Consider the following 27,771-nt stretch of genomic DNA (forward strand, 5'->3'; position numbering starts at 1 on the left):
ACCCAACCATATTCCTCATTTCTGCTCCACTCTTGGCTCCTGCCTCAGTCCTGGTTTCACTCCTGTCCCCACCCTACTCCTGCTCTGTGCCTGATCCTTGCCTCTCCTCCACTTCCTACCCTTACACCTAGGGTGACCAGATGTCCCAATTTTATAGGGACAGTCCTGATATTTGGGGCTTTTTCTTATATAGGCTCTTATTACCCTCCACCCCATCCCGATTTTTCACACTTGCTATCTGGTCACCCTACTTACACCTCATCTCCAATCATCATTTACCAGTCCTGGTTCTGACCCTGAGCTCTGACTTCTGACCCTGACTCTGGCTTAACCCCCGGCTCTGGTAATTGGTAGTTGACTCTGGTGCTAACCCTTGGCTTTGTTCCCCAACCTGGCTGCGTGATGTGCCCACTAGAGCGGACTCCTGCTCTGACTACTAGGCCAGACTGCCTTCTTCCCAGTCCATCATAGCAGGATTCTTTTTGGAGTTTGTCACTATCACTCCTCAGTTGGCTTGAATGGTCATTACTGAGACTGCACCACTGCATCTATTTTTAAATAGAGTCAGCACTGCTTTTTTTTTTTTTTTTTTTTTTTTAAGATTTTTAGAACCAACCATAATAAGATCTTGGCATGATGGATGGGACAGTTATTGTTTTATCAGGGATAGATGGGACACTGAAAATGTTTTTGACCTGTATTTTAATCTCACTGAGGAAATACTACAAAGTTCAAGTAAATATATACAATCTTCAAATAAATATTGAAAATTATGAATGTGTGTTGTAGTGCTCAAAGTTCAGCAAACTGAATTTACCAATAGTCAATGTGACAATTCTATTGACCTGAAAATATTAATAGAAGTAGTTCCTAATGAAAAGCTTAGTGTAAATAACTTCAGAATGACTAAAGTGGTACAGATTATACTCCATCTACTTTCTGGTGGTGAACTTATTTAACACATCTCTGTGGTAGGTAAATGTGTCATACTATGAACGTTAAGAGGGCCCTATTAGAAATCAGGAACAAGAATAGTTCAGGAAAATGCATCTTCCCCCAAACTTTTATTTATTGTTATATAGGCTTGCAAATACGGTATAAGAAAGATTAATATCTCAAGAATTAGTTTCACATGTACATTTTCAGGAGACCAAAGGAAGAGATTAGAGGATGACAATGTTTGGGGCCCAGTCTGGTAAGCCCATATTCTCATAAGTGGTCCCAGTGGAGTCAGTGAAGTAAATAAGACGACGCATAGGAGTGAAGGTTTGTAGAATCAGGCCCTGGGTTGCTCCAGGGATCCCATAGTTTGGGGGAGGTAGAGTATAAAATTGTTTATATTTATTAAAGGCACCTGAGCCAAGGTCAGTAGTGCTGGCTCATGGACAGAGTAATAGTTAAGGGCAAAGTATTTGTTTCTCTCTTTTGTGGAAGATGTTGTGGTATGGTACTGCATTCTTGTGTCAAATCAAAATAGAAAATATTCCAGAGCTTGCCAACATTATAGTACTATTTTCCAAACTGAATTAGCAAAGAACGTAACTTAAGACTGTTCCTAACAGCTATGTAGAACAAATACTTTCTGTATGCATTTTAAAAAAGCTTCTATAAATTAAATATTAATTTGTACAAGTTGATGGCCCTTTTTAAATTGTTGACAAGATACTGACGACAACTAATATTTGTTCTTTTTAATGAAAAGAGTGAATATACAAGTCTTCCTGTTTGTAGAGCTATTGTGCTGCATAATCTCAAGGAGAGACAGCAATATGAATACATGGGTCACAGTACAAACATAATAAGTAATGAGATTTTAGTATGTCTTACATAAACAAAGAATGATGCTTGAAAAAGAAATGAGGAATTTCCATCTGTCCTATGTTTGCATTGCTACAATACCTACACTAGTCTGGATTAGTTTCCTAATGTGAAATGCTAATAAAAGATCCTTTATGCCAAAAAGAAAAAAACTGTAAAGAGTAGAAATAAATTCACAATGAAGAGAGATGAAGTGTGAGGTCCCCCAAGGATTTGTACTGGAATCTTTGCTGTTCAACACATTCATAAATGATCTAGAAAAGGGGGTAAACTGTGAGGTGAAAAAGTGTGGAGACAATACTAAATTACTCAAGATAGTCAAGTCCGAAGCTGACTGAAGAGTTGCAAAGATCTCACAAAACTGGGTGAGTGGGCAACAAAATGGCGGATGAAATTAAAATGTTGATAAATGCAAAATAATGCACATTGGAAAACATAATCCCAACTGTATATACCAAATGATAGGGTCTAAATGAACTGTTGCCACTCAAGACAGATCTTGGAGTCTTTGTGGATAGTTCTCTGAAAACATCTGCTCTATGTGAAGCAGCAGTCAAAAAATCTAACAATGTTAGGAACCATTCGGAAAGAGATAATAAGACAGAAATCATCATAATACAACTATATATAGCCAAGGTATGCCCACACCTTGAATATTGCCATGCAGTTCTGGTTGCCCCATCTCAAAAAAGATATATTAGAATTGGAAAACATATGAGAAGGGCAACAAACATGATTTGGGTTATGGAAAAGCAGCTTCCATATGAGGAGAGATTAAAAAGACTGGGATTGCTCAGTTTAGAAAAGACACAACTAATAAGGGGTATGATAGAGGTCTATATAATCATGAATGGTTTGAGAAGATGAATATAGAAGTGTTATTTACCCCTTCACATACCAAAAGAACCAGGGTCACCCAATTAATTTAATAGGCAGCATGTTTAAAACAAACAGAAGGAATTATTTCTTCACACGTACACCATCAACCTGTGGAACTTGTTTCCAGGGTATGTTGTGTAGGCCAAAAGTACAAATGGGTTAAAAAACCTAATTAGACAAGTTCCTAGAGGAGAGGTCCATCAGTGTCTATTAGCCAAGATGATCAGGGACACAGCCCCATGCTCCAGATGTCCTTAAACCTCTGAGTGCCAGAAGCTGGGACTGGATGGCAGAGGATGGATCACTCAATAAATTGTCCTGTTCTGTTATTCCCTCTGTGACTGGTTGGGTCACAGAAACACCGTTAGGACTGCCACCTGTTGTCCTGAGACTACCTCTGAGCCCATTTTCCATGGCAGCTTGGGATTTCAGAAGCCTGCCTTCTTGAGCCAGACATGCTAGCCTGCTGCAAACACAGACCCAGGTCTGACACATGTCCCCCAGAAGCTGCAGACTTAACTGAAAACAGCTTAAGAAGTGCTCCTGTCTCTAGCACCCAGATATCCAGTTCACAATGGGATCCAAACCCCAATAAATCAGTTTTACTCTGTATAAAGCTTATACAGGGTAAATTCATAAATTGTCCATCCTCTATAACACTGATAGAGAGATATGCACAGCCGTTTGCGCCCCCAGGTATTAGTCATTATCTCTGGGTTCAGTAATAAGCAAAAAGTTATTTTATTAAAGTATAAAAAGTAGGATTTAAGTGGTTCCAAGTAATAACAGACAGAACAAAGTAAGTTACCAAGCAAAATAAAACAAAAACATGCAAGTCTAAGCCTAATACAGTAGGAAACTGAATACAGATAATATCTCACCCTCAGAGATGTTCCAATAAGCTTCTTTCACAGACTAGATTCCTTTCTAGTCTGGGCCCAATCCTTTCCCTTGGTACAGTCCTTGTTCCAGCTCAGGTGGTAGCTAGGGGATTTCACATGACTGCAGCCCCTTTGTTCTGTTCCACCCCCTTATATAGTTTTGGCACAAGGCGGGAATCTTTTGTCTCTCTGGGTCTCCATCCATCCTTCTAATGGAAAAGCACCAGGTTTAAGATAGATTCCAGTACCAGGTGACATGGTCACATGTCCTGTGAGACCCCAAGCCTTCATTCTTCCCAGCCTGACTCACAGAAAGGCTTGCAAGTAAACAGAGCCATCTACAGTCAATTGTCCTGGTTAATGGGAACCATCAAGATTCCAAACCACCATTAATGACCCACACTTTGCATAATTACAGTAGGACCTCAGAGTTATATTTCATATTTCTAGTGTCAGATACAAGAATGATACATTCATACAAATAGGATGAACACACTCAGTAGATTATAAACTTTGTAATGATACCTTAGAAGAGACCTTTTGCATGAAGCTTATTCACACTCATTAGCATATTTTCATAAACTAATATGGAGTGCAACGTCACACCCTCTAAAGCATGTGGCGCTGGCCACTGTCGGAAGACAGGATACTGTGCTAGATGGACTGTTGGTCAAACCCAGTATGGCCATTCTTTATGTTCTTATAACATTACCTTTTGTGAAATTTAAAAAGGAGTGATTTTTCCTTTTGTTTTCTTTTATACAAATTGTTATACAGTCTTTTCTGGAGAATAAATGAATGTTCCCTAAAACAAAAGCTAAAAGTGTTTCTGAACCATATTTTCATATAAAAGGATTTATTGTAGTAATTGACATGAAGTGTAAGAATACCTACAATATTTTAAATTGTTTTTTACTATCTACTGACAAAGGATATAAGTAAAGTCTATGCACACATTGTGTGCTGCCAAATGTGCCTTGACTTCTTGAAACTTGAATTTATAGTAATAAATACTGTATGAAACTTATGGATAATAGATTTATAATGAAGTACCAAAAATCATGAAACATTTATAGAACATAAAATGCAGGAGACATATTAGTGATTCAGGTTAAATTTTTGAAAAGCACCACCTAAGTCCCATTTTCAGAAGCAACTTAGGAGCCTAAGGCCTGCTTTACATGTAAAATATAGGTCAACCTAACTATGTTGCTCATGGATGTGGAAAGATCACAGCCCTGAGAGAGATGGTTAGGCTGATCTAAGCCCCAGTGTAGACAAGGTAGATTGATGGAAGAATTCTTCCATCAACCTAGCTCCCACCTCTCAAGGGGATGGATTTACTACAGTGGTGGAAAAACCCCTTTCTGTTGCAGTAGCAAGTGTCTGTAGCGCTTGTAGAAGACATACCTAAGTCTTGTTGCTGGTCAATGGGACTTATGCTCTTAAGGGCCTGTCACATTTGAAAATGGGACAGAGACTCCTTTGAAAATTTTACTCATTGTGTTAAACTGTGTATTGTAAAGTTATATTAGCTTCCACATATTTACTATCAATGAAAAAGTTTTGAGGACTAGTATTATTTGATGTGTAATACCTTCTCATCCAATGCAGTGGCACCTCTTGGAGCAGAAGAGAGTGATGGAGGTAGCAGTAGTTCCTCTTCTTGTCCTGCAAGGGAGATCAGTGGCTCCTATTTCACTGATCCTTGGTCTACACTACAGACTTAGGTTGGTATAACTGCATCACTTAGGGATGTGGAAAATCTGACCTAATACAGAGTGTAGTGTGTATTGCCTTACATCAGTGGGAGACGCTCTCCTGTCGGTGGAGGTAGTGTCTTCACTAAGCACCACAGTGGCACTATAAGTATAGACAAGCCCTCAGTGACATACTTTAGAGGGGAACAGAAGAGTCTGCAAACTGGATCCCATTTGTCCAGAACCTTTCATTACCCAGTTTCTGTATAGTGAGGAGGAAACAACTGACCTTTCACATTAAGCACCCCCATCTTCCCCACAGCTGTTGGTACATGTATTGATTTGCGTGAGAGACAAGAGGAGAGGGCATAGTACTCAAAGAGGAAGCTTCATCCTCATTTGGATCAAGAGAGATGAAGGTTTTGGTTTTAAGAAGACTTACATTCATGAGTTTGAACCTTGAGCTTTTGGATGTTGCTATTTGTCAGTATTCTCCACTGCTTTCTTCCAAAAATAGTCTGTGACCTGATTATCCTCCCACTTAAGCTGGTCTTTCAGTTGCCAAAATTCACTCCCTTCCTTTTTGGTACCTGTTTAGGGAAGAGGGTGAGAGGTTCTGGTTTCATGATCTAATGCATAGGTTTGCAACCTGGAGGTTGCAACCAACCTGTTTTCCCCATATTGCTATAGGGGAAGGAGGTCCCAGCTAGATGGGAAGGAGGGTTCTGATCTGAATAAAGGGGTTCTGTTATGAAAAAAAACAAACAAACAAACCCTGGCTTAGGGAGTAGGGAAGATTTCCAGCAGCAAGCTTGCCTTAGGTGTGGTGGTCCTCAATTTTTTCATATCGAAACCCCTTTATTCAGACCAGAACCCCCTTCTCATCTAGCTGACACCTCCTTCCCCTTTAGCAATATGGGAGAAGCAGGTTGGTTGCAACCTCCAGATTGAGAACTTGTGCCTGACCCATCTCCTGACTGCCAGTAACCTTCCTGCAAGCCTTGGATATATTCCTCTATCAGAGTTGTTTCTGGCTCTCAGAATGCTCATTTTTCAGAGTCAATATGCTTCAAGAGAAATAAAGTTGTTCAGATTCTGGTTCAGTACATAAAATTGTAATTTGACCCATCTTAATATACAGAGCAGAGACTTGGCCAGGAAGGGAAATAAATACGCTCTCCACCACAGAAATGAAGATTTGAGATGGTCAAATGGTTGAACACTCTGTGATAGGAAACAAAAAGAGGCTGTATAGGATGTAATGCAGGTGCTCCAATTGAAGACAAGTTGAGGGAGAGCCATATCATTAGGATGTCTCTTGGAATGATTGTGAACGAAAGATGAACAAGGGAGAGACCAAAGACTCAGTACCTCAGGAAGGCCGATGTGCATACCTCTCTGTATGATGAGTTTTGGATAAAGGCTATAAATATTGGCCATCCTGAATAGGGAAGTGGCAAATAAGATGATAAATAAGATTCTGTTGCAGCACAGATCATTCTATTTGTATAATACCTTGCACATACTAAAGCAGTGCAGAGGTTTGTAATTTAATTGCTCTGATAGATTAATTACCATCATGTGCAAGTTAGAAATAAATAAACCTTTTACTTTAACTGAAAATAACTTCAATTTTAATAAAGATAACTATAACTCTGATGAACACATTTAAGTAATTACAACCAGTGCAACTGATGATATGAAGGTGTTTGTCTACTATTGAATAAATATAAATGCTCAGTTGCTTTACATTTGAAATATTTTAGGGACTTAAGTGGTTTAAAAGTGATATTGTTTGAAAGACTGAACCAATTTAAGAGCCTCTAAACGTCAAACATCCAGTGGAGGCAGGACTCTAAAATATCTCCTAAAAAATTAACTGCTTCAATGCCTTCTGTGCCAAGCCTGGGCCTCGCAAAAACATTTTTGCTGTTTGCCCTGACATGCCTTGAAATACAGTCCATTTCAAGAGGAATGTACAGTCCTTCATAAGGGCACTCCAAATGGTGATTTAAAAATAAAATTCCCATTTCTCCATTGGGAGACTTAATATGAATTTTATAATCAATTAAAGATTTGTTGCTATTTTAACTTCTTCTGCTCCCCTTATGCCTATCCCAATGAAATAATATTCAAGTGTATGTTTTGATGGAATAACCTTTAAATTAAATATGTTACATGGAGTTAATGTGAAGCTCTTGTTCTGAATCTCCTTGTTTCCTGATTCTGCAAGGAGAATATGATTTCCGATTGGTGCAGAAGGTTCCAAAATGTATTGATTGTGCTTTTGTATTAGAGTTTCTAGAGCTTAGTAAACATGTTTGCTATGTCAGAGCCCTTACTTATTGAAACTCATGACAAAACTAATTTAAATCACATTGTTACTTTATGATCAAATATCAAATCTTTGTGTAAATGCTGTACTTAAACATTTCTTGACATCAGAATTTGATGCTTGAATCAAGGGTCACTGATATTGTTATATCCTGGGAAAAGGAGACAAATGATAGTTTCATTGATGATACCTTCTGCAGTAGCTAGAAAACAATATTTTATGTGCAGATGTTACATCTTAACTTGCATGTATCTCTAGTGAACTTTTAGATGTAAAGCTTATATTTGTTTAACCCAGTGATGGAAAAGAGTCCATTCCAATAGCTAGAAATTATTCAGCCACTATTAATTAGTTTTTAGATATCGTTAAAAAAAAAAAAAAAAAAAAAAGGAGAGACCTGATGACCTTGGTGCATTTCTTCCTCAGCAATGTGGGTGAGTGGGGAGGGGTGAGGCATTCTGGAGGATCAGTAGCATCTGTTCTTAAGAAATAATCCCACCACGGACACCACCTTATTATTATTGTGAGAATATTAAATAGATTCTGTCTTGTTAGAGCCTGACCTTGTCTATTTGTAGAATAGTCAGATTTTGATATTTCTGTGATGGACACACCTCCTTCCTTGTATACTGAATCACAGAAGTCAGAGATGGAAAAACCTTAATAGGTCATCCTTTCCACCTCCTTCCCAACAAAGGATTGTTCCTCACAGTACATGTTATGTCTGTATTACTTCAGTGGTGGTTATAGTGTTCTAATACATCTTGCGTAACTGATATTTTTGATGCTATACTACCCCTGAAAGGCACTTATTTCTCTGAATTTCAGTTTTATTTTTTGGTAGACGATTATTCAATTAACTTTGAATGGATATTTTTCTTCCTTTAACAGTTTTTATTCCTAATTAGGTCTCTTTCACCCGCTATCCAGCGGATATATTTTTGTCTTTATAAATATTACAGCACAATAAGAGGCTCACCAGCACCTGGAGTGGTGCCTAATAAGGTGTGTAATTTAATTGGCCACTTGTTCCTTTTTAAGTGTGACATGAGAAGACACTCATCAGTTCAGACACACAAACTTGCAAAAATATTTATGATGCCTGCTAGTGAGTCTCCCATTTGCTGTACAGTCCTCTGCCCCAGCCATACACAGGATACTAGTTCATATTGTTAGGAATGTTCTTCATGCTGTTCCCAGAATACTAATTCATTCCTCCAGATATTCATTGGATCTGTGCACCATTCTGTGATCAGTGCATTCTGCAGGTATAGTGGGAAATAAAAAACAAACTAGAGGGAGTTCTGCTGGAGCAGACCTGGAAGTATAGGAGTAGCTTGAATAACTCTCCCACATCACAGGCAGAGATAGGGTCAGCTGTGGATTCAGAACAGCATTGTACCTAAGGAAAAAGGTACTAGAGCATTGCTCCAACCCCATAATCATCCTTTTCAAAGTTATACCAGTGTTCAAAACTTGACCTAGGTACTCAAAGATAGGAGGAGAAAATGCACTTGAGGAAGTTAGCAAAAGTATTTATATACTGGGGATTTAACATAGCATATACTTACCATCCAGTACTTAGACTGGTGTTAATCAGCCTAGGATAGTACAAATCTATAACTCTCCAAACATGCTCATTTTATTATGATCATCATCATCACTACAGGTATTTATAGTACAGGTGGAGGTCTAACCCTGCACTGAACTGAAACTGTACACGTATTTAGTCCAGACTTATGCCCTTCCTGGGATTTGGCTTTACTAGTATCTCAAATAATGACAAGGATAAATGTGTACACCTTAATTTTTCCCTTTAAACTTAGCTTTTCCTAGTAGTTTCCTGAAAAGACCATTCTTTCTTAGGTCAAAGAGCAACTATTTCTCTTAGAGGGGTGGACTTAAACCCCACCTGTCACAGTGAGACAGCAGGAATCAGCCAGTGGTTCCAGCACCTGCCAATAAGGTGTGTAAACAGCAGAACGCTGTGAACCCATTATAGGTTCCCATAACTATAGTATCTGGATACCTCTTATGCAGGTTACATGGAAATACTGGCAATTTTGATAACAGAGTAAACACTGTGCTGTGAACAACTTTCAGCTAGGCCAACTTGGAGTCTAATAATTTGAGATGATCTGAGAAAAAAAATGCATCTTTGCAACTTTCTGAAAGTGGTTAGATGTGTGCTTAAGTGTATTTCTGTAGGGAATTAATTCCAGAGTGCCTGTGATAAAGAATGTCCTACCTTCTTCTGCCCACATTGGAAGCCATATGCCACAATGGATTACCATCATGATTATGATTATTTATTAAACAATGATAAAATATGCCAACAATGATGGAGGTGACTCGGAATTTGCAAGATAAAAAGGGCATAGCTGGAAAGACTTGATAGAATCATAGGACTGGAAAAAACCTTGAGAGGTCACTTACTTAGTCCTGCCTTGAGTGGAGGAGACTAGACCCCCCCCCCGCCCCCATCTTCTCTTTTCCAGACTAAACAAACCCAGTTTTTTCAATTTTCCCTCATTGGTCATGTGTCTTAGACCTTTAATCATTTTTGTTGCTCTTCTCTGGACTTCCTCCAGTTTGTCCACATCTTTCCTGAAATATGGTGCCCAAAACTAGACACAGTACTCTAGTTGAGAGCTAATCAGCGCAGAGTACAGTGGAAGAATTACTTCTTTGCATGTATGTAATATTATGTTCCTTCGCTGGTTGTGAAGATATTTTTGTCTACTAAATAATTAGGCTCTACTGCAAAAAAACCCCAGAAGACCTTCATAGATACTTGTGAAGCAGTAATTGACCACAACACATCATTTATGAAGACAGAATAGGAATATTACAGAGAGATATTAAAGTGGTACTACACATAAGAAAAGAATGTTCTCATCTGTGTAGCTTCAGGCAGATGACAGTAGAATTTCCTGTAGTACACAATGTGCTTCTATTCAGTGGCTACTTGGGTGGCTTTTTATACTGACTTGGCAGATATTTTTGTTTTGCCCTGTTTTTTTTTTTCTTCCCATGAGAGCTGAACATAATCCAATTCTTATATTATTTAATACTCTTTAAAGGCAAGATTATAACCTAGGCCTCTGCAGCCCACATGGAAGAAGGGGACCCAGTCCCCTGCAACTGGGTATCTTAATAGAGTCCAGGTGTAGAGGGAGAATAGGGTCCATGGTACCACTACCGCCCTACATGAGCAGGAGGACAGGAAGGGGTTGGAGACGGGCAGTGAGTGAATGGAGCTTTGTTTGCACCCCTGTGGCTCCCTTTTCCACAAATGCATGGCCAGCTGAACTGACACAAGGCAGGAAGTAAACTGCAGCCTGTAAAAACCAGCCATACCTTACTGAGTCAGATTTTTCCCTGGGCTCCTCCTGTGGCAGTGAAGCTACCACTCCTTAGACAGGACTAGACAAAGGATGAAACCCAGCCCCTTTGCAGTCAATGGGAGTTTTGCCATTGACTTCAATTTGGCCAAAGTCCAAATCTAGTTTATAGGTGGAGCTGTTAGCATCACCTAAAATTAAGGCGGCTTGACACTTTCCTGTTGTCAGTGGCTTATAACTTTGCCAGATTAACTTTCTAGACTGGAATTTGTGATGATGCAAGTTGCCTGCCTCAGGCTGAATTTTTTTGGAAAGTTTCAGAAAAAAATAAGGTTTCAGAGTAGCAGCCGTGTTAGTCTGTATTCACAAAAAGACAAAGGAGTACTTGTGGCACCTTAGAGACTAACAAATTTATTTGAGCATAAGCTTTCTAAATTTGTTAGTCTAAGGTGCCACAAGTACTCCTTTTCTTTTTGAGAAAAAAATAAGATCAGCCATTTCCAAGAACAAGATTCGGGGAAAACACATTGGTTTTGCCCATGTGAAAATAAATGCATTACAAGTTAAGTCTTTCCTCATCCCTATGAATATTCACCCAAATTTGATCAAGTTATGAGCCTCTTAAAAATTACAGTTCATGCATGCTCAGAGCAACTTGGTAGAGTTTGGCACTGCAGTTATAATCCAAAGATTCTGTCTGCACTAAGCATGCTTCGCCCTCTGAGCTCCTACGTGTGACCAGATTGTCTGTGTCATCCCTGCAAAGCAAGCCAGCGAGTTCCAGCACAAATTGTGAGGGATTTAGCAGGCCTTCCCCTGCAATTACTCCTCCCAGCTGATGGGGGGCCATTGTGACACCAGGCACAGGAACTGAATACAGGGAGTCTGGCTCTCCATATACTTGGTGTTCCCCCTGCTGGTGCCCAGAAAGGAAGCAAGGAGGAGGTAGCAACCTGATTTGAATGCAGAGGGGTAAGGAATAGAGGGTGCTGGATAGGTGTTTCAGGAGATGGTGGGGGGCAAGAGCCGTCTTTGGAGGGGATTGGATAAGTGTACAGGGCATCTGCTTCATTGAGTGCACCCAATGGACAGTGCTCTGGGGATTAATCAAGGCTGTGTAGTAAAGGAGGCTATTGTCTATAGGATCCCAGCTTCATTTGTGGTCGAAGTTGGAAGGTATGTAGAGAATAAGGCAGGAGATTGCAGGAAGAGGGAGAGTTGTCACATGGTTAAGAGACTTGAATGTTGCCCTGGAGAACTGGATTTTTTCCTTCCTCTGCCAGAGTTCCTGTGTGATGCTGGGCAAGTCACTTAACCCAAAATGTTCACCTTTGCCACTAATAGTGTGTTCCTTATTTTCTGGGTGCCCCGTGAGAGACACCTGGGGTCTTTTTTGCAGGAGTGTTGAGCACTCACAACTGTAACTGACCTGAAGAAGAGCTTTGTATATGCTTGAAAGCTAGTCTCTCACCAACAAAATTGGTCCAATAAAAGATATTACCTCACCCACCTTATCTCTAACTACAAATGAAGTCAGTTAGAGTTTATTTAGAACAGATAAAAGTTTGATAAAAATGCTAAGTACTTCGAAAAAATCAGATTCTAGGTGTTTCCAGTTGGTGTCCAAAATTAGTGGACACTTTTGACTATTTTGGCCTAAATCTCTGTGTTCCTCAGTTCCCCAGCTGAAAAATGTAAAACTTAATGTCACTAGATTGTTTTGAGGATACATTCATTAATGTTTGTGAAGTGCTCAGAAACTATGGTGAGAGCAACATAGAAACACCTACAGGGAAATGAGTAATTCTGTATTCAGTGCAAGGTTTGGATGAAGATCTGGGCCATACATTGAATGTGAATAAAAAGAAATAGTGAATAGACTACCCATTCACTGACTGAAGCTAGGATCTAGTGAGGGGGAAAAAAAAAGTAGGTGAACTTGTATTTGGAGACTGTATCATAATGCAAGTGCACAAGGGGGCCGAATTAAGGTTTTATGGGCAGTCTTATTTCTGATATTTCCTAACTTTTGATATTAGGCTTTGCAAATCTATCATTCTTTAATGTAGTTTTTTGTATGTGTAATCTGAATAAACAGTACTTTTCCATACTTGTTTTTAAGGATTTAAAAGTAAATCTAAAGTGAAATTAAATTATCATAATTCTAGAGGAAGTTGCTCAATTAACGGCTGACCATTCCCTATAACTTTACCACTAAGTGTGGGAAAGATGGTCATGTCTCTATATCCACACTGGGTTTCTATGTCCATTTTGGCTCTCCTATTCAAGAGGATGTTTGGAAGGATTAGGTTTTTGTGGGTAAACGTCAATTTCACCACATGCACACAAACTGATGGAAAAATATTTACATTGGTAATAATCAAAATTTGCAGATAGTAAAAGTAAGAAAAAGTGCTGCTTAAGAACTTATGAAAGTTTGATTTACGGGTATTTACTTCCTATATTTTATTATCTGATGTTTGCAGTTTGTTTTAATGTTTATAAAGCTTTAACTTTTTGAATCTCAATGTCTACTGCCATTAAATAACTGCCTGAGCCCATCCATTCATTGTCTGACCCTCCCCACATATTTTCACAGTTGAGGGAAATTAATAAATAAAAATAAAAGTTTAAAAAGAAGCATTGCTGATATCCTTTGAAAATTTATATTATATATATAAAAAAATCAAATTCTGCCCAACCTATGTAGGTCCAACCTCCTTGGCAGAATTTGGAAACACGATATCAGTTCATAAATATAGATTAAAACACCAGTCACATTTTTACCTATCTGAATTAAAATTTGATGAATTCCCCTTTGGCTGTAGTAAAACTGGCCTCCTTTTTAATATGCACTCTGAGGATATACTGAGCAAAGTAAGATTAAAGACATGGTTTTAAAATGAGATTTGAAGTTTGAGGATTGAGCCTTGTAGGCATGTTTGAATATAGTCAATCTAACATACTGAAGCATTGTTTTACCTATGTTTAAAATATATTAATAACTATTATCTGTGGTGAAAGACTGGATTTATCAACTGCTGGGCTGTAAATGAATGGTGATTTTTAATCCCTCAAGCATAAATATCATATTTCTTCATCATTCAGCAGTGCTTTTATTAATGTAATTACAGTAGCAAGCAGCAGAGCCTGGTTTTATCTCGGTGATTATAAATGTATTGCCCAAGTTTCTAATTTTTATATCGACACAAGACATTCCCATGCATGCTTGTGAATGCACATACATATAGAGGGTTATTGTGGACTTGGAATGTCCACAGAAGAAATATGATACAAATGAACCCCCTCTCACTTTTCAGCTATTATTTTGTACAATTAGTGTTTAGCTATTAAGAAATTAACAATATCAATTAAAGGTGAACCACTTAATTTGTAACCCTCACCCCTCCCAAAATATATCTGAATTGGCATCTCTGCTGCACTAATATTTTATACCTCTTAGGTACATCTCATGTGTCTATGTGTAAAGAAGCAGAATCACCCCTACTGGTCATTGGGGAATTAGCTTTTTCCAGTGCAGAGCACCCTCTGCAGGCCAGTGATCCACACAGCTCTGGCCCCCCATGTCCCTCAGACCTCAGTGCCCCTTTCCCTAGGGTTCTGCCCCCTGGCAGTACCTACACACTCTGCCTCTGGGTCTCCCCTTCCTGGGGAACCCCCAACCTCCTATCCCCACCTTACCTCAGTCTGGGCTACTCCCAGTCATCACCAAGCCCCCTCTCCCTGGGGCAGACTGCAGTGTAAAGGCCACTCATCATAGGCAATGGAGTTTGGACCTGTTGCCTTCCTCTGCCTCCCAGTATCTCTGTGGGCCTTGGACCAGACCCTACAGCCCATGGAGTTCCCAGCCTGGAGCACCCTACTCAGCTTGCTTCTTCCCCAGCATTGCACCATCCTCAGTACCCTGTCAAGCAGGCCCTGCTCTCTCCCAGCCTGGAGAGAGACACCTTAGGCCTCTGGCTCACAGCGTTTTTATATAGGCCAGCTGGGGCTGCTTCCCCAATCAGCCATCCCCAGCCCCAGCCCTCTCCAGGGCTGCTTTTAACCCCTTCTATTTTAGGAGCAGAGTAGCCACCCCGCTACACTATGCTAGTTTTTACTCCTTCAACATTTTCCATCCTTTAGTTCTGTTAGATTTTCCTTCAGTTGGGAGCATGAAACTGAGTGTAGTAAATAGCCATTTGTGATTACCCATATGGTAAGAATTTATCTTTACAAACAGGAATAATCTTTTGGATTATTGTTATTTGTATTCTTAGATTTATTTACATTTTCAGTATATCACAGAATCATAGAAGATTAGGGTTGGAAGAGACCTCTGGAAGTCATCTAATCCAATCCCCTGCTCAAAGCAGGACCAATACAGACTAAATCAGCCCAGCCAGGACTTGGTCAAGCCAGGTCTTAAAAACCTCTAAGGATGGAGATTCCATCACCTCCCTAGGTAACCCAATCCAGTGCTTCACCACCCTCCTAGTGAAATCCTGTTTCCTTATATCCAACCTAAACCTCCCCCACTGGAACTTGAGACCATTGCTCCTTGTTTTGTCATCTGTCACCACTGAGAACAGCCGAGCTCCATCCTCTTTGGAACCCCCATTCAGGTAGTTGAAGGCTGCTGTCAAATCCCCCTTACTCTTCTCTTCTGCAGACAAAACAAGCCCCGTTCCCTCAGCCTCTCCTCGTGAGTCATGTGCCCCAGCCCCCTGATCATTTTTGTTGCCCTCCACTGGACTCTTTCCAATTTGTCCACATCCTTTCTGTACTTGGGGCGTGGGGAGGGCAAAACTGGATGCAATACTCCAGATGTGGCCTCCCCAGTGCGGAATAGAGGGGAATAATTACTTCCCTCAGTCTGCTGGCAATGCTCCTAATAATGCAGTCCAATATGCCGTTAGCCTTCTTGGCAACAAGGGCACACTGCTGACTCATATCCAGCTTCTCATCCACTGTAATCCCCAGGTTCATTTCTGCAGAACTGCTGCTTAGCCAGTCAGTCCCCAACCTGTAGCGGTGCATGGGATTCTTTCGTCCTAAGTGCAGGACTCTGCTCTTGTCCTTGTAGAACCTCATCAGATTTATTTTTGGCTCAATCCTTCAATTCGTCTAGGTCACTCTGGACCCTAGCCCTACCCTCCAGCATATCTAACTCTCCCCCCAGCTTAGTGTCCTCTGAGAACTTGCTGAGTGTGCAATCCATCCATCATCTAGATCATTAATAAAGATGTTGAACAAAACCGGCCCCAGGACTGACCCCTGGGGTACTCCGCTTGATACTGGCTGCCAACTAGACATCGAGCCATTGATCACTACCCATTGAGCCCGACAATCTAGCCAGCTTTCTATCCACTTTATAGTCCATTCATCCAATCCATACTTTTTTTTAACTTGCTGGCAAGAATAGTATGGGAGTCCATATCGAAAACTTTGCTAAAGTCCAGATATATCACGTCCACTGCTTTCCCCATATCCACAGAGCCAGTTATCTCATCATAGAAGGCAATCAGGTTGGTCAGGCATGACCTGTCCTTGGTGAATCCATGTTGACTGTTCCTGATCACCTTCCTCTCCTCCAAGGGCTTCAAAATGGGTTTGAGGACCTGCGTCATGATTTTTCCAGGGACTGAGGTGAGGCTAGCCAGTCTCTAGTTCCTCAGGTTCTCCTTCTTCCCTTTTTTAAAGATGGGCACTATGTTTGCCTTTTTCCAATCTTCCGGGACCTCCCCCAATCACCACGAGTTTTCAAAGATAATGGCCAATGGCTCTGCAATCATATTAGCCAATTCCCTCAGCACCCTCAGATGCATTAGATCCGGACCCATGGACTTGTGCATGTCCAGCTTTTGTAAATAGTCCTTAACCGGTTCTTTAACCACTGAGGGCTGCTTACCTCCTCCCCATACTTTGTTGCCTAGGACAGCAGTGTGGGAGCTGACCTTGTCTGTGAAGACCGAAGCAAAAAAGGCATTGAGTACTTCAGCTTTTTCTACATCATCTGCCACTAGGTTGCCTCCCCCATTCATTAAGGGTCCCACACTTTCCCTGACCTTTTTCTTGTTGCTAACATACCTATAGAAACCCTTCTTCACATCCCTTGCTAGCTGCAATTCCAGTTGTGTTTTGGCCTTCCTGATTAAACCCCTGCATGCTTGAGCAATATCTTTATACTCCTTCCTAGTCATCTGTCCAAATTTCCACTTCTTGTAAGCTTCCCTTTTGTGTTTAAGCTCACCGAAGATTTCACTGTTAAGCCAAGCTGGTCGCCTGCCATATTTGCTATTCTTTCTGCACATTGAGATGGTTTGTTCCTGCTCCCTCAATCTCCATTCTTATGTTCTTATTTAAGAAAATAAGAATTCTCAAATAACAGATATTTAAATCTGAAAAATAACAACTGAGCCAGAGCAGTTATTTTGCACAGTGCATACATGGCAATATGCTGTTCTCCCATGACTGATGGAGCCTCTCTATGGAGACCCAGTTACAATGTGAGATGATGATGGCAAAATAATCTCAGTGTCAGTTAGCCAGGGACCCATGACAATGCAGTTATGTCTGGTTTGAAGAGCAAAAATTTGCTGTGCTTCTAGACTGAGATGACAGCAAAATTGTTAAAATGCAAGAGCATAGACAACTCATTATTATAAATGACAGCATTATGATTGTTTTCTTTCAGCATCATAATATCAGTACAATTTATGCTCTTAAACCCTCAAAAACCCTCAAATCCTAAACCCAGTTAAAATAACTCTAGGATTCTACTATAAATACATAGAGTAAAAATATCCCCAATTAAGGCTCCAGCAGCTCTCCTAATTTACCCGTTTTATATATTTACAGCAAAATGTAGTATCTTGTTCTGAGACCATGTGATAGAGATCTTGGGCCATGTTTTCAGCTGTGGCCAGCTGATCCTAGCTGAATCTGTCTGCTTCCAGATCATTTGCCGTTCAAAGGGGCTGGATTGCTGCAAAGAATCCATCTCCTCCAAATCATCAGCCACCATTAGTACTATGTTTGTTAGGTATAGTTAACATATAGTCAATAGTGCTTTAGCAGCTTCAACTCAGAATTTTCTTGCTTTCATGAGATGATATTAGAGCCCTAATGTTATTGTAGTAAGTTGCTTGTGTGTGTATTTAATCTTATTAGAATAAGTGATCACAGTGTATTCCACTGCCACAATTGGAATGTGTTGCCAAGACATTTCATTCTTATCATCAAGGAGTTTAGTGTTGTTTTGAGTAAATATAACTAAGTGACTTTCTGCACCAAGCCATAGTTAAATTTGTAAGTAATGCACTGTCCTACATGATAAAGTGTGTCAGAATTTAGGGATGGAATCCTGGCCCCTTTCAATGGGACCAGGATTTCAACATATGTATAGATGTCTGCAGTCACAATGCTTGATCGTGTAATTTTGCTGTCAAGTAATGGTGTATATAATGGGAAAATATCCTCTGGATTTCAATTATACAAGATTTTCACCCTTACTATTGGTATTGCCGTATTTTAGGGTATGTCTACACTACGGAATAAGGTCGAATTTATAGAAGTCGGTTTTTTAGAAATCGGTTTTATATATTCGAGTGTGTGTGTCCCCACAGAAAATGCTTTAAGTGCATTAACTCGGCGGAGTGCTTCCACAGTACCGAGGCTAGAGTCGACTTCCGGAGCGTTGCACTGTGGGTAGCTATCCCACAGTTCCCGCAGTCTCCGCTGCCCATTGGAATTCTGGGTTGAGATCCCAATGCCTGATGGGGCTAAAACATTGTCGCGGGTGGTTCTGGGTACATATCGTCCGTCCCCCCTTCCCTCCCTCTGTGAAAGCAAGGGCAGACAATCGTTTCCCGCCTTTTTTCCTGAGTTACCTGTGCGGACGCCATACCACCGCAAGCATGGAGCCCGCTCAGGTAACCGTCACCGTATGTCTCCTGGGTGCTAGCAGACGCGGTACTGCATTGCTACACAGTAGCAGCAACCCATTGCCTTGTGGCAGCAGACGGTACAATACGACTGGTAGCCGTCATCGTCATGTCCAAGGTGCTCCTGGCCGCGTCGGCTGGGAGCACCTGGGCAGACATGGGCGCAGGGACTAAATTTGGAGTGACTTGACCAGGTCATTCTCTTTAGTCCTGCAGTCAGTCCTATTGAACCGTCTTATGGTGAGCAGGCAGGCAATATGGATTGCTAGCAGTCCTATTGTACCGTCTTCTGCCGAGCAGCCATGAGATGTGGATGGCATGCAGTCCTTCTGCACTGTCTGCTGCCAGCGAAAGATGTAAAAGATAGATGGAGTGGATCAAAACAAGAAATACACCAGATTTGTTTTGTACTCATTTGCCTCCTCCCCCATCTAGGGGACTCATTTCTCTAGGTCACACTGCAGTCACTCACAGAGAAGGTGCAGCGAGGTAAATCTAGCCATGTATCAATCAGAGGCCAGGCTAACCTCCTTGTTCCAATAAGAACAATAACTTAGGTGCACCATTTCTTATTGGAACCCTCCGTGAAGTCCTGCCTGAAATACTCCTTGATGTAAAGCCACCCCCTTTGTTGATTTTAGCTCCCTGAAGCCAACCCTGTAAGCCGTGTCATCAGTCGCCCCTCCCTCCGTCAGAGCAACGGCAGACAATCATTCCGCGCCTTTTTTCTGTGCGGACGCCATACCAAGGCAAGCATGGAGGCCGCTCAGCTCACTTTGGCAATTAGGAGCACATTAAACACCACACGCATTATCCAGCAGTATATGCAGCACCAGAACCTGGCAAAGCGATACCGGGCGAGGAGGCGACGTCAGCGCGGTCACGTGAGTGATCAGGACATGGACACAGATTTCTCTGAAAGCATGGGCCCTGCCAATGCATGCATCATGGTGCTAATGGGGCAGGTTCATGCTGTGGAACACCGATTCTGGGCTCGGGAAACAAGCACAGACTGGTGGGACCGCATAGTGTTGCAGGTCTGGGACGATTCCCAGTGGCTGCGAAACTTTCGCATGCGTAAGGGCACTTTCATGGAACTTTGTGACTTGCTTTCCCCTGCCCTGAAGCGCATGAATACCAAGATGAGAGCAGCCTTCACAGTTGAGAAGCGAGTGGCGATAGCCCTGTGGAAGCTTGCAACGCCAGACAGCTACCGGTCAGTTGGGAATCAATTTGGAGTGGGCAAATCTACTGTTGGGGCTGCTGTGATGCAAGTAGCCCATGCAATCAAAGAGCTGCTGATATCAAGGGTAGTGACCCTGGGAAATGTGCAGGTCATAGTGGATGGCTTTGCTGCAATGGGATTCCCTAACTGTGGTGGGGCCATAGACGGAACCCATATCCCTATCTTGGCACCGGACCACCAAGCCACCGAGTACATAAACCGCAAGGGTTACTTTTCAATAGTGCTGCAAGCTCTGGTGGATCACAAGGGACGTTTCACCAACATCAACGTGGGATGGCCGGGAAAGGTACATGACGGTCGCATCTTCAGGAACTCTAGTCTGTTTCAAAAGCTGCAAGAAGGGACTTTATTCCCAGACCAGAAAATAACTGTTGGGGATGTTGAAATGCCTATATGTATCCTTGGGGACCCAGCCTACCCCTTAATGCCATGGCTCATGAAGCCGTACACAGGCAGCCTGGACAGTAGTCAGGAGCTGTTCAACTACAGGCTGAGCAAGTGCAGAATGGTGGTAGAATGTGCATTTGGACGTTTAAAGGCACGCTGGCGCAGTTTACTGACTCGCTTAGACCTCAGCGAAACCAATATTCCCACTGTTATTACTGCTTGCTGTGTGCTCCACAATATCTGTGAGAGTAAGGGGGAGACGTTTATGGCGGGGTGGGAGGTTGAGGCAAATCGCCTGGCTGCTGGTTACGCGCAGCCAGACACCAGGGCGGTTAGAAGAGCACAGGAGGGCACGGTACGCATCAGAGAAGCTTTGAAAACCAGTTTCATGACTGGCCAGGCTACGGTGTGAAAGTTCTGTTTGTTTCTCCTTGATGAAACCCCCCGCCCCTTGGTTCACTCTACTTCCCTGTAAGCTAACCACCCTCTCCTCCTCCCTTCGATCACCGCTTGCAGAGGCAATAAAGTCATTGTTGCTTCACATTCATGCATTCTTTATTCATTCATCACACAAATAGGGGGATGACTACCAAGGTAGCCCAGGAGGGGTGGTGGAGGAGGGAAGGAAAATGCCACACAGCACTTTAAAAGTTTACAACTTTAAAATTTATTGAATGACAGCCTTCTTTTTTTTGGGCAATCCTCTGTGGCGGAGTGGCTGGTTGGCCGGTGGCCCCCCCACCGCGTTCTTGGGCGTCTGGGTGTGGAGGCTATGGAACTTGGGGAGGAGGGCGGTTGGTTACACAGGGGCTGTAGTGGCAGTCTGTGCTCCAGCTGCCTTTGCTGCAGCTCAACCATACACTGGAGCATACTGGTTTGATCCTCCAGCAGCCTCAGCATTGAATCCTGCCTCCTCTCATCACGCTGCCGCCACCTTTCAGCTTCAGCCCTCTCTTCAGCCCGCCACTTACTCTCTTCAGCCCGCCACCTCTCCTCCCGGTCATTTTGTGCTTTCCTGCACTCTGACATTATTTGCCTCCACGCATTCGTCTGTGCTCTGTCAGTGTGGGAGGACAGCATGAGCTCGGAGAACATTTCATCTCGAGTGCGTTTTTTTTTTTCTTTCTAATCTTCACTAGCCTCTGGGAAGGAGAAGATCCTGTGATCATTGAAACACATGCAGCTGGTGGAGAAAAAAAAAGGGACAGTGGTATTTAAAAAGACACATTTTATAAAACACTGGGTACACTCTTTCAGGGTAAACCTTGCTGTTAACATTACGTACATAGCACATGTGCTTTTGTTACAAGGTCGCATTTTGCCTCCCCCCACCGCGTGGCTACCCCCTCAATCCTCTCCCCTCCCTGTGGCTAACAGCGGGGAACATTTCTGTTCAGCCGCAGGCAAACAGCCCAGCAGGAATGGGCTCCTCTGAGTGTCCCCTGAAGAAAAGCATCCTATTTCAACCAGGTGACCATGGATTATATCTCACTCTCCTGAGGATAATACATAGAGATAAAGAACGGATGTTGTTTGAACGCCAGCAAACATACACTGCAATGCTTTGTTGTACATTGATTCCCGAGTACGTGTTACTGGCCTGGAGTGGTAAAGTGTCCTACCATGAAGGACGCAATAAGTCTGCCCTCCCCAGAAACCTTTTGCAAAGGCTTTGGGAGTATATCCAGGAGAGCCGCGAATGCCAGGGCAAAGTAATCCTTTCACATGCTTGCTTTTAAACCATGTATAGTATTTTAAAAGGTACACTCACCGGAGGTCCCTTCTCCGCCTGCTGGGTCCAGGAGGCAGCCTTGGGTGGGTTCGGGGGGTACTGGCTCCAGGTCCAAGGTGAGAAACAGTTCCTCGCTGTCGGGAAAACCGGTTTCTCCGCTTGCTTGCTGTGAGCTATCTACAACCTCCTCATCATCATCATCTTCTTCTTCGTCCCCAAAACCTGCTGCCATATTGCCTCCATCTCCATTGAAGGAGTCAAACAACACGGCTGGGGTAGTGGTGGCTGAACCCCCTAAAATGGCATGCAGCTCATCATAGAAGCAGCATGTTTGGGGCTCTGACCCGGAGCGGCCGTTCGCCTCTCTGGTTTTCTGGTAGGCTTGCCTCAGCTCCTTCAGTTTCACGCGGCACTGCTTCGGGTCCCTGTTATGGCCTCTGTCCTTCATGCCCTGGGAGATTTTGACAAAGGTTTTGGCATTTCGAAAACTGGAACGGAGTTCTGATAGCATGGATTCCTCTCCCCATACAGCGATCAGATCCCGTACCTCCCGTTCGGTCCATGCTGGAGCTCTTTTGCGATTCTGGGACTCCATCATGGTCACCTCTGCTGATGAGCTCTGCATGGTCACCTGCAGCTTGCCACGCTGGCCAAACAGGAAATGAAATTCAAAAGTTCGCGGTTCTTTTCCTGTCTACCTGGCCAGTGCATCTGAGTTGAGAGTGCTGTCCAGAGCGGTCAAAATGGAGCACTCTGGGATAGCTCCCGGAGGCCAATGCCGTCGAATTGTGTCCACAGTACCCCAAATTCGACCCAGCAAGGCCGATTTAAGCGCTAATCCACTTGTCAAGAGTGGAGTAAGGAAATCGATTTTAAGAGCCCTTTAAGTCGCAATAAAGGGCTTCATCGTGTGGACGGGTGCAGGTTTACATCGATTTAATGCTGCTAAATTCGACCTAAAGTCCTAGTGTAGACCAGGGCTTAGTTATAGTACTATAAGTAACATTGCTGGCATAGTAATTACCATATCTGTTCAGTCCTTAGCATCATTATTCCCTAATGTGTCTGGACTCCCTGAATGAAGGAATTTGTAACAGACCATGTAGAAAGTTATGTTTAGGGTAAGATAGGAGATATCAGCTTAATCTACCTGGAGTAATAGCTACCTGATATTATGAAAGTTAATAGAAATCTTATTTAGTACAGCGCGAGTTATCTCATTAGGAAAAAATGTGTGAGTATATACCAGAAACCTTTGAATATGTTGAAAACTACGAATGAACTATGACCAGTAGTTCCTTGTTTACCAGGAAATATAAGGTGATTGTTATTTTAAAAGAAATAAATTATATTGTTTTCCTGAATCATTCTTTATCAATATGTTGTTTTTTAAAATTTAATTCAGTTTCATGCTGAAATGTGCAATTTACATGATCAGAAAAAACACCCGCATTTCAAATATCCAACTTTTTAAAAATAATATGTAAAGTAATGAAGCTTGTACAGTGTTTTTTTTCTTTACCGGATTTCTTGGCAGTTTTATGGTAAAATTGACCTTGGTGAGAAACCTTTATTTAAAGTGTTAATCTTCAACATTTTCATAGTTGTGCTTCATATATATGACTACTTTTTTCTGCTGTGTTTTTTAATACAGTTCTTCATTCAGTGTCAGCTTCCGAAACATTTTGGTTTTGTGGTGATACACATTTCATAGTCTCAAAGGCTATTAAGAATTTATTTCTTCTGGCTTTCATGGGTGTTAATCTATATAATTTTGTATGAAGGCAGCTTTGATATTTCTGAAACATTCTAATTTTGTACTCCACACAAGTATATTTCAGCCAGCAGTGAATTAATAGGGACTTTTCTGAATTTTACATCTTTAGTTGCAGATGGATGCACTAGCCAATTTGTTTCAAGCGAAAAGAGCATAATGTGTGACCATATAATGGTAATTGGGTAAGATTTTTTGTCAACCATTTTACTTTGCATGGATTTCAGACACTGAAATTAATTTTTTAAATTATATCCTGGAACTCGTGCCTCTTCACCAATTTAGCACTGAACATTATACTGATCAACAGAGAGATAGCCTCTTTGTTTATAGGAACTGCTTGATATTACAGGAAATTGAGGAAGCTGCTGCATGGAATTTTCCTACTAGTTAGTGGAATTCACCACTTCACAAAAGCAGACTGCCGTTGCCAAATCCCAGCTGCCTCCCTCATGCTCAGGAATTAGCCTTAGGGCTTGTCTTCACTGGAATGTTGTTTGATCAATCTACACTTGAGTTAACTCTTCTCAAAATGGTTCATATAAGACAAGTCACACTACAAAACACTGAACAGCACATAGTGTTTGTAGTAGCAAGACAGAGTTTTTGTGGTAGTATCAGAGCAACAGCCGTGTTAGTCTGTATTCGCAAAAAGAAAAGGAACCAATTTATTTGAGCATAAGCTTTCGTGAGCTACAGCTCACTCCATCGGATGAATACTGTGGAAAATACAGAAGATGTTTGTTTTTGTACACACAAATCATGAAAAAATGGGTGTTTATCACTACAAAAGGTTTTCTCTCCCCCCACCCCACTCTCCTGCTGGTAATAGCTTATCTAAAGTGATCACTCTTCTTACAATTACATAAGCTATTACCAGCAGGAGAGTGGGGTGGCGGGAGAGAAAACCTTTTGTAGTGATAAACACCCATTTTTTCATGATTTGTGTGTACAAAAACAAACATCTTCTGTATTTTCCACAGTATGCATCCGATGAAGTGAGCTGTAGCTCACGAAAGCTTATGCTCAAATAAATTGGTTAGTCTCTAAGGTGCAACAAGTACTCCTTTTCTTTTTGTAGTAGTAGTGCAGAATAACTGATTCCTCACTGCCCTAACTGGCTCCATCCCCGATGGGCTAGCTAGCTCAAGTTTAAAATGCCACTTAACTAGAGCTAGAGACTCACCTGTGTACACTGGGATCGGTTAAGGACATTTGAGTTATAACTCAAGCTAACACTGCAGTGAAGGGACAAAGATGGCCACATTCCTGCTCAATCTGCACCTCAGAAGGTATCTGTCACCTTCCACCTTTTAGGAGCTGCTAGGAGTTCTGTCTTCTGGGCTGCCTAATTTAATTTCATTTAATAGAGATGCTGCCTTTTCAAATCTTTTTTTTTTTTTCATTCATTGATTTGTGTGTGTCTTCATTGTCATGTGCTCGGGGTATTTGCCTTAGCAAACTGTTCATGTTTATGGCGTTGATGATGCTTCGTCTAGGGATCCTTGAAATTGCTGTCTCTTTTTCCTTTGCTTACCTCCTTTAAATCTTCACCTTTAAATATTTGAATTTGGTACTGTCTTTCTTGCCATTCAGATATCTTGTTGCTGTCTCTCTTTTAAATATATTTTATATTATTTGAATATTAAAATGTACTACTAGATAATCTTTAAAGTTATTGGTAAGTAAGTAAGTAATGTAAAATTTAATCTAAGTGAAAACAGTTTTAAACAGTTTACATACAATGCCATTCAGTTAATTTGTTCCCTGACTAATTTGATCAAATAATTTTTGAATCAAATTATTTGTAATATAAATAACGAGTATTATTTGGTTATTTAAATCACTGGTGATAGAAAGTTGTCAGGTAATAAGGAAAGTCACACTGCTGAATGACAGAGAAGACTAGAGGGCCCAAGCAAGTTCTATTACTCAGATATTGTTAGATTAAAGGAAGTAGTACAGCCCAGGAAAGCAGGGATATATTTTTGTGCCTCTGCCTGAAGTAAGCGCCCCTCCTGCACCCCAACCTGTCTGCAGGTTCTGAACCACTTTCAGAACCTGCAGACAGGAGGGGAATCATACGTTTCAGAATTATGGGAGATGCTGTGCTGCAGAATGGAACAGTTCCTACATCTAAGACATATTGATTCAAGCTGTTGGTTTGCAAATGCAGAAAGACAACACGGCATAGATTTACATTCAGTTTGCATTTGGAATTATTTATTTATAACTGCGGTGGCTAGAAACTGTTTTTAAAATGACACCTTTGTTTCTACTACATTATTCTGCATCCAGCTAGATTCTCTAGTACATTTTAGGATGTCAGAATTGAAGACAATACTTGACCCTTCTAACTGTGCAGTAGGTATTCATGCCACTAATAAGCTTTTCCATTGTTTCCATAGTTCATAGCTCTCTTTCAACTCCTACATATAGGTCCACACTTCCTCTCAATCTGCAGTGGATACTCAACTAAATCAGTGCATCTCCTATGTGTCTTAGTCCCACCCACTCCGCAGCTAGCCCTGTCCACTTTGCTGCCATTTCTGGTTCCAAGGGGGGAAAAGATATTGTAGGAGACCTGTGCAGCTACACCCCTCCTGGCAGACTTTCCACTGCTAGAGATCAGGCCCATAGTATCTTGTTGGCCTTTAATTTCTCTATATATTTATGTTTATTTATAGATTCAAAAGTAGTCAATATTATATTCTTGAAGAAATAGCTGCACAGCATCTAACTTTCATTCTCTCCTGTTGTTCCTGGAGAATGTTCAGGCCTTAATTAAAAGGTTGTAATACAATTTCAGCTTTCACTTTGAGACTTTTTCACATGCCATATTTTCATTTATTAAATACTTTGATTTAATATATGGAGGACAAACTGTATCATATTACATAGCACATCACAAAAATGCCATACTACAGGAAGGTAGAGTTACTTAATTCATGCAAGGTAAACAGTGAAACAGTAAATAAATCCCACTGTATGTTGTACACCTGGAAACTACCAGACATGTTTACTTGAAGGTTCATTTTAACCTAAAAAACAATAGAACTCTGAACAATGTTTCTGTTGTTTTAGCTGTAACCACATGTGTATATTCTGGTCACAAGCCACACCTGTCTCACCCACTCAATGAAGGAAAGACTATACTGTTATTGAACAAATGTGTTCTTGCTCAATCTGTACTCAACAAAGCATCTTTACTCAATAGGACACTTCCACTTTGCCTCAACTCTGTCATTCAAATCCCACATGCCCGCACTCACAATGAATTTCAAGAACTGTAAAATTTCTAGTTTGACACCCTAGAATAGAGCTGGTTGGGAATTTTTCAGTAAAATGTTTTGTTGGAAAGTGCAGATTCGTTGAAATACCAGTATGTGGAAACACATTGGTTTGCGGAAACATAACTTTTGTTGCAATGGATGGATGGTCTAGGATGGAGATTCTTGTCAAAATAAGAGAGAGAGCCCGGAATAGCCAATAACCTGAGAGTAGGTCAGTGCCTTATCACCCCCAGGCTATAAAGTCTCTCAAATTCGTCTGAAAAAAAATTTCTCAAAATTTTTTCAGAGATGTCTGGTTCATCCCCGTGTAAAAGAAACCTCTTTTTTTGTGAAACAGAATTCTTGTTTTCTGGCCAGCTCTACACTGGAGTGCTTCAGAAACCAGAGAGGCCTTGTTGCAGAATTTACTCATAATTGCAGAGTACACAAGCCTTGT

General features: G+C 41.4%; 1 protein-coding gene across 2 annotated transcripts in view; it reads left to right on the forward strand.

Annotated features, from left to right (window-relative positions):
- CRPPA (CDP-L-ribitol pyrophosphorylase A) overlaps positions 1-27,771 on the forward strand; it is a 182,842-nt gene that overhangs the window by 124,935 nt on the left and 30,136 nt on the right. The window contains exon 10 of one of the 2 annotated variants that reach the window (XM_074945826.1): positions 5,193-5,308. The exons of the other annotated variant lie outside the window; for it this stretch is intronic. Coding sequence (XP_074801927.1) covers positions 5,193-5,308 — 116 coding nt within the window. The remainder of the gene's footprint in view (positions 1-5,192; positions 5,309-27,771) is intronic. 2 annotated transcript variants of the gene reach the window in all.

Source organism: Natator depressus, chromosome 2, assembly GCF_965152275.1.
Source record: "Natator depressus isolate rNatDep1 chromosome 2, rNatDep2.hap1, whole genome shotgun sequence".
Classification (NCBI taxonomy): domain Eukaryota; kingdom Metazoa; phylum Chordata; order Testudines; family Cheloniidae; genus Natator; species Natator depressus.